Genomic DNA, 14,311 nt, shown 5'->3' on the forward strand with positions numbered 1-14,311 from the left:
TAGAGCAAAGTCACATCGTGTCCTCCGGCAGAGGAGCACACGTGTGTTTGCTTGGCTGATTCAAAAAGCCTCTCAAAATGGAGGTTAATAAGAGGATACGTGACAGAGGTAACCAGTTGAGCCTCAGAGCTGCATGGAGGAACTCGCATGTACTGCACGCACACACACACACACACACACACACATGAGTGGTCGTTTCTGGGCACTACAGTGGCTTACTGGGTGCTGTGTGGGGAATTAGGATCAACGTGGCTCCTGAGTCTATTAACCAGAGTTAAAGCACTTTGGAGCATAACATTTATCCACCAACACTTATTCTGTGTCGACTGGCAGCTGATCAACACAAAATAATCCCTGCAACATTCGTTTCCCCCACAAGTCTAGAGACTTCCCCCACGGATGCTCACGGACGGTTGCCGCGTGTCCCGTCGCGTGCTCGGGGGGAAACTCAAAGTTCTCTCTGGCAATCATGCACTTGAATACAAATGAGATCGCTCACTTCGCTCAGCGGTTGCTTGGCATAAGCCTCTGCTTTAATAGAATCCAGGTTCAAATCAAGTTCAGGCAATGCTCTGGCTTTAGCAGCAACATTTGAGTAAAGACTTTTTTTAAAAGGAGCCGTGTCTGTATCTATGTTGACCTTAATGACATTGAATCCCTGAGCTTATAGACTACACTGAACTGGGTTCTCAGTGGGACTGGACAGATTTTCCTGTAACAACCAGTGGGGGGAAACACTTCCACTGCATCCAATGAGCTTTAATTACTCATCAGATTAGTCTTGGTTCAGTTGTGGGTGGTTGCCTCCATTTGCTGCAGAGCGGCAGCTGGCTTCAGGGACACATTAACTCAGACTACGGCCTGTCAACACTCCACCAGGTTCTCACACTGGCAGAAATACTACCCCCCTGTGTGAGAGGGGTCACAAAACAACCATGATGGATCTCACGGTGAGACCCTAAAATCTGTATTTCCTTAGGGGAGGACTCATTCCTGTAGGTGAAATCAGTGAAGTCACAGTCTTGCAATAAATAACTGCTTGTAGAGCCACTTTTCAAAGAGACATGACATTAAAGGCAGGGCACTTCTCCTTCACATCAAGGGCAGAAGAGGAAGGGAAATCCAAAAGCAACGTCTGGTCGTAAATGGCCTGTGACTGAAGAGAAACATTGGCCTTAGAATTAGGGACCATGAATCAAACTGCCCTTTGTCAGGAATGCATTAAGGCCAAGTAGTAGCTTCCTGAAATGTTCTCATCGATGCCATTTATTCAGTATGAATGTTCCCTCCGAATGGCCAGAATCTATAATGGTCAAAACAGGACACTTGTTCTGTCAAAGGAGGGATCTGTGGCTTGTAGAGTTATTTTGATGAAGGAAGGTGGCGTGGACGACAGAAGCAGCTCTCGCGCGTTGCACAGACATTACAAAACCCTCCAACTGAACTTCAAAAGGACAGATTGGTAACGCTAGGGGTCACCTGTTTCCTCTGTACTGAATATGTGTGGGTGGATTCTAAATCCAGGCCAGTGGCTTCAACCGGCACAATTTGGCTTAATGGGGCAAGAGAGCAAAGCATTCATGGCCGCAGTCTCTAATGAAGCCTCAAAACGGTGCAGGTTAATTCAATTGATTGATAGAAAACAACAGTCGTGGCAATCCTTTCAACGTCAAATTGGAAAATATTGATTTAGATGTTGCTTCTTTTCTCTGTTATGTATACCAATAAATTGAATGACTTTGGGGTTTGGGCTAAAGGTTAGACAAACCCATTTTATACATGTTTATGTATGGAATTATTATCTAACAGTGCCCTCTCAAAAGTTACAGTGGACAATCTGTTCACCCTGGTTCACCTTACATCATCGGTCCGGGAGCCTGTAAATCCCCCCCCCACGGGGAAACTCCAGCCAACCTCTGGGACATTACAGACACCTTTTGGGACAAAGCAGCTCAGGTCAGCTCAAACCCAAATGTGCCTACCGCTGCTGCGCCAGAGTCCCTCTGAGTTACTCAAGTAGCCACCCACTTATTAATACTTATTCCGAGCTTTGCCTGTGAAATATCCCTCACAAATCCCATGGGTAAGTGGACAGTAAATGTGAGAGGATATTAGCATAGCGAATGAGGAAGCAACGTCCTTTGGCTAATCACAAATGCTAATATATCCGGCTGTGTCCTTTCTCTCGATGAGTTGAGCAGTAACTGAATGACACCCGGGTCCTCTTAAGATTAATTATGGTAAATACGTCTTCGGGATCTTGGGCTTTTAAGGGCGTTCGCTGAATCTTTGAGCTTGTTCTAGTTTCACTACAAAAAGGTGATAATAAGAACTGTGTATTCATTTTGTTCTATTGAAAGTGAGGCCCTTTTTTCATGCTTTCCACAGGAAATGGATTGTTCCTACCATGTTTTTGGCTGAACCAATGATGTGCTGCCTGGGAGTCTGTTGGAGTTTTCTGTTGACAAGGTTGCCAAAGGGATAATTGGAGGAGAGAATGCAGGCAGGCGGGAATAAGGTCATGAACAGCTCAGGTTTGGATTTTGGGATTCAACCTGGATGTTTTTTTTTTTTTAAAGCAAACGGAGGTTTGCCTGATTAGAGGTTCAGTAAACAACGGTGGAAACTAGAAGCCTAAGCAGCAACACAACGAGCGGAAACAAGGCATCGGATGCCAGCATCCAGGATAAAGAGATGAGGTGTTTGTTCCCCTAAAAAAAACAAAGAAAAATCTCATGATGTAATCAGTGCCAGAGCGTCGATAGCCAAGGCACAAGTACTGAGTGTGGTTGAAAGAAATAGCAGTGAAGAAGTGAGTGAGTTTCATAGAGTCTTAAAAATGTGTGTTTCCTATTGCTTTAAAACTGAATTGGTGTCCTGTTCAGGCCACCTTCTCCTCCACCAACGCCCAGACTTCAAAAAATAAAAAGGGCCAGAATCAGGGAGGGACTCCGGATTCTCTTAGTCTTTTTTTTGGTGATAAAAATTGCTATTGTTTCATAAAAAGGTTTATCCTGATTAAGCGTAGGACAACATCTGCACTGGTGAGACCTCCACGTTTAACTGCACACCTCTGCAGAGCCTGCGATGAGCCAAAGAAAGCTATCAACGGGAGGTCTATAATCCTCTCTGGAGAACCCAAAGAGGACCAGAAAGACAGATGAAGGGGAAGCCAGGAAGGGGAAAAAAGAGACACACAAAGAAAATACCAGAAGCCATAAGACTTGACAGGATAGATGTAGGCGATAGTTGTTCTGACATAATGGTGGAAATAGAATAACAAGCTTTTTGGCAAGCAGTAAAGCTACAATGGTAAGAGCAATATTTGCAGAATGCTTTGTTTCACCACAGAGCCGCCGCATCTCTCCCAAAGTGAGATGCACACGCCATGCAGCGCATGTGTCACACGGGATTTACTGCAGGATTCTGATGACAGGTTTCTACTGCGTTTCATGGCTTATAGGTCTCTCTTTAGGCCACAAACACTCCTTCAACTTAAACTACTTTTCAAGAAAGAAAAAGGGGGGGGGGGGGGGGGGGGGGATCATAAAGATGCGAAAACCGCTTCCATATAAATGATCATTTATAGGGCCCTCTGTTATGTCAGTGTTTTCAAATGTATTTGTGGGGTGTCAAGAGGGACCCAGAAGACGTGGACACAGAGAAGGCCACAACAGATCAGGTCTCCTACCCTACGGACGGTGATGCCAGTCTTTAATCTCACCTCCAGTCTCTGCACCATCTCCCTGATGTCCTCTCCGCAGTTGTCGTGTGCGGACAGCATGACGCACTCGCCGCGCTCGTAGAAGATCTTGATGCTCATAATCCCCGAGGTCCACCCGATGACGTCGCGACAGGAGCAGTTGAAGACCACGTTCTTCGACTCCTCCTCGATGAGCACGATGAACTCGTTGGATATGCCGAGCAAGCAGTCCACGTCCATCGACTGGCCAAAGTCCCGGGCGCGGACGCCCCAGGTGATGGCCCCCACGCTCCACAGATGCGCGTCCTTCCTGGGCTTCACCCTCTCCTTCTTCTTGGCCCCGAGATTGATGAAGCTGAATTTGACAGCCGCGTCGACGGTGGCCGTGCTGACAAAGTTCTCCGCCAGGTCCTTCAGGTACTCCTGCCGCGTGCGGGTCGCCATGGCTCGGAACTTCTCAGACTTGTGCGCGGCGTTTTCCCCGTTGATGACCTTGGCGAGCAGGAAGTCCCTGAAAACAGCCGACTTTGGGAAAGTCACAGACTTGGGAATGGGGGGGCCGAACGGAGGCACGTCTTTAGATCTGGAAACGGCCACGCTGGAAAAAAACAAGCGAGCAAACGAATAAATCACAAGCAGAGGTGACAGTGGAGAGAAAGTAGAAGTGAATGAGCTTTGAACTGCACGTGTAACGAGAAGTGTTGACAGGATGTGGCTTTTCGGGAAATTATTCCTCAGGAGAAAGACGGAGATGAGCTCGGATTATTCTGCTATAAATGCTATGTTATTAACGAGAGTTATCCCGACTTTAGAAACTCCCCGGGAGAGAGTTGCAAGTCGTAATTTCAAGGTGCCACTGAAGATAATAACTGCATCATCACTTAACAGATCAAAAGAGCCCTGTGATTCCCGCACTTTACTACAAAGTCATGACAGAAACCACAGAAAGCACTCAGCAGGCTATTATTATTCAATCCCCCCCTTAAAAGTTCACGTACAGCCATTTGGCATGAAGACGTTTAATGAAAGGCACATCAAAAGATAAAAACACATTCCCGATCGATTGTCTTTAGGATATCAGTGTGCGGTTATCCTGCGGTGAGCCCTAAGGAGTCTTTTGTTCCTTTGAGTATCATTCTGAGAGCCCACTTACCTGTAGCAGACGTTATCAGTGCAGGGGTTATGGACTTTGACGATGACAAACACATGCTGGAAATGAGAGCGGATGTGTTTTGGAGTGAACGGAAGGGCCCCAGGCTCCTGGAATACGATGGTGACGATATCATTGCCGATATGCCTCTTCCTTAATAACTAGAAGAGGGAGGGGAAAATTGAGTTAAATACAGGGGGGGGGGAGAGCGTTACATAAAGGCTGAATATCTGAATATGGTACAACGAGTAGCTTCCATGTGCAAAACCTGTTAGAGGCTCTATGGAGCCGAGCTGGACAAGTGCCAGGCCCTCTCCAAAGAGTCAGTTGTCAGATAATAAAATGATGATAAAACGGTACGAGTAAAGATGACGGCAGGCATTTCGATTCCAACTTTAGCGTCAGCCACCACACACTGCTGGTGACACCACATGAAGCCCGGGAGGATCCGGAATTCATATTTTCATTTGCAAAGGGAAGAAAGTGTTTCTTCTTTCAAAAGTTGCATTGTGCTACTAAGCACCAAACATTTTGAGTTTAGAGTGCAGGTGTTGATGAAAATCCTCAGGAGAACATCCACAGACTGCCTGAAAGCACTCGATTTGAGAAAAGTCAAAGTCGAGAAAAATAACATTGCAACGAGGAATGACAAATTGAATGTAATGTCTGCTGAGACCAAGATAAAGGGCTTTGGCTTTGGATAAGGCCAATGCACCCTGCTAACACAATTAAGGCTTCCTTCGGGACGGAAGGAGACTTATTCCCTCAAAACCAATTCAGAGCGTTCGCACGGTTGCATTGTGCAGATAGTTAACCTCATTCTGCGGCTGGTACAGAGTTGTCATTGAGGGTCAGCGGGAGGCAGAAACAAGCAGGCTGAGAGGGTTCAGAGGGGAAATGGAGAGGATGAAGAGATGAGCGAGGTGAGCTCAGCCTGGAGAAGATTACCAGCGGGGATTAAATGAAACCATCCAACTCCATGACATACAATCTGAAGAGGAGGATATCAAAGAGGAGGAATCCTGCCAATCAGACATTTTGCTTCCACGCGATAGATTACGTCTTTGCAGAGCTTCACCTTCATAGTCTTCACTGTTATCGTCTCTGCAGGGTACCCACGTGTTATATCATGGGCTCAAAAACCCACTTCAGTACAAGCAGTGCAGAGACGGAGATGGTGAACCCCTGTAATCGCGGCTTTATCGGGGCATCGCTCGCCAGTCCACCGCTATGTCCACTTAATTCCACTTAGCGCAGACAGACACTGGGGCCCGGCTAATACCACGTCGGGTCCAGCCCCCAGGGATGGATTGATTAAAAACCTACTGTGGGATACCCGTTACCATGGCAATGCTCATGCCTTAAAATGATTGGTCATTACCATGACAAAATGAGTCCCTGGGGAAGATTGGCAAGAGCCAGGATTGAAGACATCCTAAAAGGAAGCTGCTCGGGGACTTATTACCACCATTAGTCATTGGCTTACCTCACAGTAAAGTAAACATGGTGGTCCTCTGAAGAGTGAGGGTTGGGGGAGGGGGGTCCACGGTTTACTGACCTGCTGTCTGTTGTTGGGTGTGTAGGGGAGCATGGTGGACACGTGGAACATCAGCTCATAGTCCTTGTAGGTGGTGTAGAGAGAGTGTATGCCTGTGGAGTCCGCTGTAACACAAAACACCATCGTGTTGGATGACACAGACGATGACGCCATGAAGTAGAAAGACTAGATAGGAGCAGAGCATCTACACTCAGAGGGGATCGGGATTGAACTCGTGAACTTGGCGTATCTTACTCTTGTTATCCAGCTGCGCTCGGTACTTGGTGAAGCCTTTGAGGCGCACCCTCTGACCGAGGAGATCCAGGAACTCCTCCAGCGCCGGCCCGGCACTCTCGTTGTTGTACATCTCCTCCTCTGTGCTCTGGCCCGCCTTGCAGTAGAGCACTCCCACCTTGTGCTGGAAGCTTAGCTGCAACGAGAAACATACAGACACTCAGACGTTAAGTATCATTTCCTGACGCGGATATGCATCACATGCACCACACTCGCGCTGTGCATTATGCACTCAAGAGCATGCGAGTGCATCACGTCACAGCTAATGTGGAGGCCTTCAGGGCCCTTCTAAGAGGGAGCTGAAACCCCCTTTTGTGAAGCCGGGCTATGAACTCTCAGGAGCTCTGAGCGGAGCATAAATCAAGCCTGGCTAATAGCTGCTACTTAAGAGCAGCTGTGGAGCGACGAGGGAGGGAATTACGGACAGATAGCAGGGGGAGCTTTGGTTTATGGAAAGGAACTCCGTAGATTTTCTTAAGCAGCATTTAGGGGGGTTTAGTAAATTAGCAAAATATGATACATTGAACTTGTAAACACCCCACTCGTAATGCTCTTGTTCAGCCTCAATGTCCTATTCACAAAGACCTATTTATAGACTATAGACAGGGAACAGCCACACCTCACAGGCCTCCACTGGGAGCATTAATATGATCCAGAAATGACAGGTCTGACAAGAGCTTGTCTCATGAAGAGGCAAGAAGAAGGAAACATCTGGAGCGATTCTTCTTGCGCGGCGAGAGTGAGAACCCTCTCCACCAACATGAATCTTTAATGGCTTACATCTCCCTGATGCCGACAGAGTGTAAAAGGTAGGAGAGGATGAGAAATGTACCTTTTACCTAAACTCACAGTAGAGGACAGTAGGATCTTGACCCGGGGGCAAATGTGTCAATACAGCGGAATGGAAATGCTTCTCTGAATGGGACAGCCAGCAAATTGATCCATATAGTGAAACAAATTGGGATTGTCTTCTCCCTCCCCCCCCCCCGCCCCCCCTCCTCCTTTATGGGTGATCTGTTCCCTGCTCTCGACACTGTTGATGTGATGACTTCCTCCAACAGGCAGCCTGCTCCACACGAGGCCTCCTGCGGTGGACGGAAAGCTATTAGAGCATCAAGCCCAGTGGAAATGGCCCGATGTGCAATGATGAGGTCTTCTATTTTTCATCCTGCATTATGCAGCCTCACTTAACCTCCTGCTCCTCTTAACAGACTGGCCGAGGGCAAGGACAATCGCATTGCCCTTTGGTGCGGGAAATTTGTCTCTGCCTGGAAAAGCGCAGACACACCCGGATGTATTTACAGATGAGTAATGCTCCAGAGGTACGGCTCATTGATGAGATTCTTTTTTTAGTGGCATCATCCTCGAATGAGGTGATGCAGCCATAACAGACAAAAAAAGCGTCATCCTATTAAAGGGATCTTTGATTAGCTACAAATCTGGGAATAAGCTGCTAAAATGCGGTCATTTTCTCTCCTTAGATAAACGCCCCCCAAAAAATGTTCATCTGCCTCCTTCTCTTTTGCCCAAAAACGCTAAAAATGCAAAGATGGAAAGATGCTTAATGAGTGGAGAGAGAAATGAGGACAACGCTCCCCTTGGAGAGCACCTGAAGGATACAGCAGTGCCCTACCAACGCAACACGCAACACCACATCTGTCTGCACTGCAGTGTCCCCGCTGCGGCCAAATAAATCAAAAATACGGCTCTCAGAACACGGCCACAATCATCAGAGATGATTACACACACACTGCAGTTTTTGCCGGCTCTGGGGCGGATGAAAGGTGGATGGTGGACGTAGAAGGGAAGATGAGGAGGAATACCCTGCGGTCGGGGGTAGAATTTCCCCAGCTTACGCGCCAAGTGAAAGTCAAGACACGGTTTGTTGGTTTACATACACGAGAGGTAGGTGGAAGATTACTAAAAATTGTGCAAGAAACCTCACGGAAGCCTGACTCGCGCTTCAGTGTAGCTGTCACTGTGGGCATCAGGAGGGATTCATGCTGCTCTGAAGGCTTTCCCTGATAACTAAAACAACTTGGGAAGTTTTTTTTGTTCCCCGCATGTTATGATACAGAATGAAAATGATGAGAATGGTTCTCTGTGTGAGGAAAAAGGTCATTTGTTCGGAATAAATGAAGGAAAAGTTAGTAACCTTTCCCCGACCTCTTGGATGTGGTCTCAACAAACACGCTGTGTGGTTACACAGACAGCTGCAGGCGAGCTATCCAACTCACTCTTATTTTATTAATCGGTAATTATGAATTAAAGCTTAAAGATGTTAGCGTCCAGATGGAAACTTCAGATACACGTTTATATCGAAGGCTTTCTGAGAAAGATTTGTGATTTCTACCACCAAAGACACATCTCAAAAATCATATTAACTGCCTAATCTTCATCTTCATCTGCACACAGACAGCTGGTCCGCTGATCTACGATGTGATCTGAAATGCATTCACATGGGCTCTGTTCTCCTCCTCCATCCAGGGCCATCACAACACCGCTCAAGGGGATTCTCTCTGTAGGACTGATCATGAGGTTCTTGTGAAGTTGGTGTTGCTGCAGGATGCTCCTGTGTTCTCTGTTCATGACTTAAAGAAGCCTTTGGACACATTCCCCGACACGGGGACGTCTCCTCAGCAGTGTGCGTACAAAAAGAAGAGCATTATTGTACATTCTTACAAAAAACAGGACCAGGCGAAGGCCTCTGCTTCGGAGCTGCAGCTCGTCCTGTCTCCCTCGCATTGACGCGCTAAAAGCGGCGACATAAGTCAAAGAAGGGGGGGCGGTTGGCGTATTAAACGTTTCCAGCGCGAGCACAGCAATAGTGATTTAAGCAGGAGTGTACCTAAAATACCATTGTCCAAATATAAAACTGGCCTCCACTGGGCGTTGGGTTTGAGGTCTGCGAGGGAGAGTGCCAGTTGGAGGAGCTGCGAGCCCCACTTAGCCCGGACTCTCCTCCACTGAAAGCAGTTCCTGCGATTACCTTCTTTCGCTTCTTTTTCCTCCTCCCTGTGTCAGTTTGGGTCTTAAATCAAAGTATTCATCTGCAGACAGTCTCTCCAAGCAAAAGGCAGGGGCAGTTGTAAGGCAGGTGAACCAACTCTGGTATCAGCTCCTTGAAGCTCTTCCTACCAGGGTTATTATGCAATAATTGGATGCGCAGGGTCTGTCATCGTCTTAAGTGCATTTGACTTGCTCTGGAGAGGACACTACACTGCTCTTGTTTATGTGTGTAACTAAATCTTAATGTACAAAAGAGACATGGCTGACACTTTCTATTATAAGAGCTTCTCCCCTGTCAAATGGAAGGATGGGCTCATGCTTAATGAATGTAATTAGACTAATAAGCAGCCGATCCTCTGATAGCAAGACAAGCTCGGGCTAATCCCCCGCACGCTCATCTTCCCCTTTCTGCAGTTTCATTAGATGAGATATTAAAGGCCTTTAAGATCAAACAATGAATCCATCTACGACACCTGTGACTGTGGAGAGCCCGTATCACTAATGGCCATTTTATTCAAACGGAGATAATGCAAGATGACATCCTGCGCCGTGCGAGAAGAATACCGAATCACCTGCTCTCAGATGAAGTAAGTTGTCAGGACGCGAGTTACTTAGGGTCGCGTCCACCGGCGGAAAATGTGTGTCAAAGTAGTCGATGATGGCTCCGCGGTGTGTGGGATTCGTATTGATTCTAATTAGGTGTGATGGGGGCTGTCTTCTGCCTCCACGCAGGAGCCCGTGTTCATCTATAATAAGCAGCCCACATTTGGGACGAAAGTTTCCGCTGTATGAAGTGAATCCTTCCGTAGACCACGTGAAAGGTCAGAAACAGATAAGTATACCATGAATATAATATTCATGTATCAATAGCAATACTGTTCCACCGCATTTCTCATAATAATGATAGATTTTCTGAAAAATGTTTAGTTAAATGAAACAACTGGAAAATCTGTGTGGAGGAAATTAGAGGTTAGAGTGCAGTATTGATACCACTTGTATCTGGTCGTTACATATATTATAATAACTTTTTATTTATATGAAGAGATACAGCCAGCGGCTGGTTATATTATCTGAGCAGGATACTCGGGGGCGGGTGGGGGGGAAACAGATGGCCTCGCTCTATCTGAAGGTAAGCAACGTGTTATCAGAATAAATGTTTTTTTTGGGACTTCTGTGATGCACTTTTTCCTTTCCGGGGCGCAATGTCTTCCTAGAATCTCTGCTAGTTGCCTGGCAACCTCCCAGTGACTCAAGTAATTGACAGCATCCAGATAAGTGTGTCACACCCCATGAACCAGTGAATTAAAATGATTAATCTACTGCTTGTGAAAGCAACATCTTTCCTCCCAAGATCCCCAATCAAGGTTCGACGCCACAGATCGCCGCTCAACCATCATCAGCACGAGTCTGTGGCGGCCCTCAAAGCACCTGGGGGCATCTCCCTGTACTCACCCCCTGCTCGTCCAGCTTGAGTAGCTGCTCCGGGACCTTGGGGGAGTTGAGAGCCAGCCTCAGACACTGGATGTTAATCTCGGGGATGACGTATTCCAGCACTTCCTTCAGCGGCAGGCCGCGGGCCGTCCCGTGCCTCGCAGTGGATGGAATGGCGTCCTCCAGGATGGCTCCACGGAGTGTCGTCAGCTGGCAGAAAAGACAGATGATGAGCTTTCAGGCAGATAAGAGTCTTGATGTAGAGTCGTATGTCGATGTGATTTTATTAATTTGGATCTCATCGAGACATTGTATTTTATTTCAACATCTTGGGAAATTAAATATCTAGCAGCTAGCGGAGCTAGCCAATGGCCAATGGCTCCACTGTGGCCCAATTGGAAGGCATTACAAACTCCCATTGTAAATGATTAGGAAAGGCTAACTGTGCGCAAGATGTTAAGTGCTATTTTACTAGTAAGATCATTGATGTGGCGGTAAACGTCGACCTGAACAGCTTTGGGATCACCCGCCCTGTAACACGCTAAATAACGGCCAGAAATCCCAACTCCAACCACGCAGCCCGTGGACGCAACAGTCAGCAGCGGACGGAGAGGCCTTCCTGAGGGGCGGATCACTTAGGAAGCTCCGAGGAGCGAAGGGCGAGGTGAGCGGTGCAGAGAGGCAGCGGACGGGCCAACCGGCGCTCCGGAAGGTTGCGGAGCATCGGCGTTGCTCGCGTGCTGCCCGCAGGGCTACTGTGACCCAGATACGTTGTTTTATTGTGGGGAGTGGTGCTTTACACCAAGAATGGAACTGGATATCTGTGATATTTACCTTGCCTGACACATCTGTCACGCCTGAATTATTCAGTGGATCGCGACCACCCAGCACCAATCAAGGAAGGTTTCCGTAGCACCGGGACTTTGAATATAGTTTATAGTGGATAAACATCTGTTGTGTGGTCTGGCTCGTGGTGCGTTTTTTTCAATAGAGCGATAGTAAATGGATGGTTGCGCGCGCCGCTGGGGGACAACAAACAGAATAAGCAGAATAAGGGCACTTTGGTTTGTCATAGTTACCTGGCTGGTTCGGAAAGTGACTCGATAATTGTGCTGCATTCCATCCTTGTCCTTCCCGTCGTCCAGCCGCTCCCTGCGGACGCTGACCGCCACGGGGCCCAGGTTGTCATCGACCCCAAAGTAGTTCTGATGCTCTGCAGGTCGAGCAAGAGAGATGGGAATAAAAAAAGAAAACGCACATTTTACTTCACAGAATTGAACAATCACTGTTTCCAAATATCCCGTGGATCAATATACTTATTTGTGAATCAGAAAAACCTGTGTGTGTGTGTGTGTGCATGTGCGTGTGCGTGTGTGTGTGTGTGTGGATTGGCCGTGGACGAGCCGTGACACTGATTACACAAAGCAGCAGGGGTCCGGTGGAGACTCACTTTGGATTAAAGTCTGGCGTCTTTGCACAAGGATTAAAAAAGCATACAAATAAAAAAATGGAGCTCTGGACAGTTTGACCCACTCTGACCCATCAGTGACCCACATACGCAACACAATGTCACGCATCTCACCGCAAAACACATTTAGAGCCCCGTAGTAGTAAAGAATCCCGGCAAAGATACATTTTAGGCATTTTTTGTTGTTTTGTTGTTTAAGAGGATTTGATATTAAATATGAATTTGGGACAATGATTAAAAAATGAAGATGTTTTAGATTATTCATTTTAAAAAGATTAAATCACTATTCTGTCACTCAGATCAAGATATTAATAGTAAATGTAAAACTCTCAAATGCCATAAAAGTAGCTTCTTAATTTAACATTTTAGGGCCATTTCTGGCAAGGCGTCACTAAGAGCAATTTAATGGAATAAAGGTTGAACCTTTGAGGGGCCTTTTTGGTTCAAAGCATTATAAACACCTCGAACATATGAGCTAACAATACATAAACTAATGTGCCCAAATAACTCAGACACAGTACACCTAATGGGAACATCACAAAGACATACCGTCATTGCCAAACATTGAAGAGCAAGTCTGAAAAGAGTGTGTGTGTGTTACGTACGTGTAGGTGTATGTTTAGGCCACGGCCTGCAGCGGCGCTTTGCACACAAAAAGCGATGCCTTGAGCAAACAGCCCCTAATCCAGGCTAAAGCAACGGAGAAAGACCTGGACTCAGCGGACAACAAGAGAAAGACCTCGGCAGTGACTCGACACTCGCAAAAGACATCCCCTCGAGGGTTTTCCACGCTGCATCTCCGCCGTGCGTGCGATCCGTGAGCAATTAAAAGTTCTGCATGCAGGCAGTGCGGGGTTATAAGCCGCCTGTGGAAATCACCGCTCGTTGGGGAGTCAGCGGAGTGAGGGGAAACGCTCGGTGAGGCATGAGGTCAGATAAAGGTAGCAGGCCCGGTGGCCCCTGTGCACGAGCCACGAGGCATCAGGAAAACCGACGGGGCGACCCGGGCGGTTGTAGAGGAAAGCTTTTTGTCAACGCACTTGTACAACATGTCCCCGTTACGCATCACATGGCGCCGACAATTTGCCAAAGGTCGCAGAATGCATGACTTTGACTGTCATGTCAAATACTGCCTCTGTCCCGTCCTCCTGTCACACACAAATGCCTTCAAAATCTTTATGCGTGTCTTTACTTTTTAAAATCAATGCTCTACTTTAGGTCACATAATGCTGTGCACGGCCCATATGTATAAATAAATATATAGTTATATATATATTTATACATAGTTTTGGCCTGAGGGTGTGGATGAAAGCACTGTCAGTGAGTGCAGGACGGGAAGAAACACTCCTGTTGCTAAGGGAACGACAGCTTCAGGCAATCAATGGGATCAATGTTCAGCCCAGGTCGATAAAGCCCTGCCCTTAAGTGGTGACATGCGGCCGCAGTGTGCGACTTGGCTTGTGCGCGCGCCTGTTCGCGTGTGCCCGTTTATGGTGAAGCAGAGGTGATGACAGACTTGTCTCTCTGATAAAACACCTCATGAAATAAGGGGCAGAAGTCACGTCGGCATACTGTGAAAAGGCCATTTTCTGTAAGAGCTGTGACATCAGAACGAAACCGACGGCCACGTGGAGCGTCTGGCAGGTACGTTGACCAGCTGAAGGAGAGGTTAAAGGCATTCTACAACATGCAGCGGGGACGCGGTAGGGGGAGGTCAGC

General features: G+C 47.3%; 1 protein-coding gene across 8 annotated transcripts in view; it reads right to left on the reverse strand.

The window, feature by feature from the left end:
• LOC119214223 (signal-induced proliferation-associated 1-like protein 2) overlaps positions 1-14,311 on the reverse strand; it is a 102,681-nt gene that overhangs the window by 61,826 nt on the left and 26,544 nt on the right. For all 8 annotated transcript variants that reach the window (XR_009957226.1, XM_037465851.2, XM_037465848.2 and 5 more), the window contains exons 3-8: positions 12,204-12,337; positions 11,146-11,334; positions 6,646-6,820; positions 6,412-6,515; positions 4,857-5,014; positions 3,725-4,301 (exon numbers count right to left, since the gene is read on the reverse strand). Coding sequence is in view for 7 of the 8 variants with exons in the window: in XM_037465851.2 (XP_037321748.2) it covers positions 3,725-4,301; positions 4,857-5,014; positions 6,412-6,515; positions 6,646-6,820; positions 11,146-11,334; positions 12,204-12,337 (1,337 nt within the window). In the remaining variant the exon portion in view is untranslated. The remainder of the gene's footprint in view (positions 1-3,724; positions 4,302-4,856; positions 5,015-6,411; positions 6,516-6,645; positions 6,821-11,145; positions 11,335-12,203; positions 12,338-14,311) is intronic.

Source organism: Pungitius pungitius, chromosome 13, assembly GCF_949316345.1.
Source record: "Pungitius pungitius chromosome 13, fPunPun2.1, whole genome shotgun sequence".
Classification (NCBI taxonomy): Eukaryota; Metazoa; Chordata; class Actinopteri; order Perciformes; family Gasterosteidae; genus Pungitius; species Pungitius pungitius.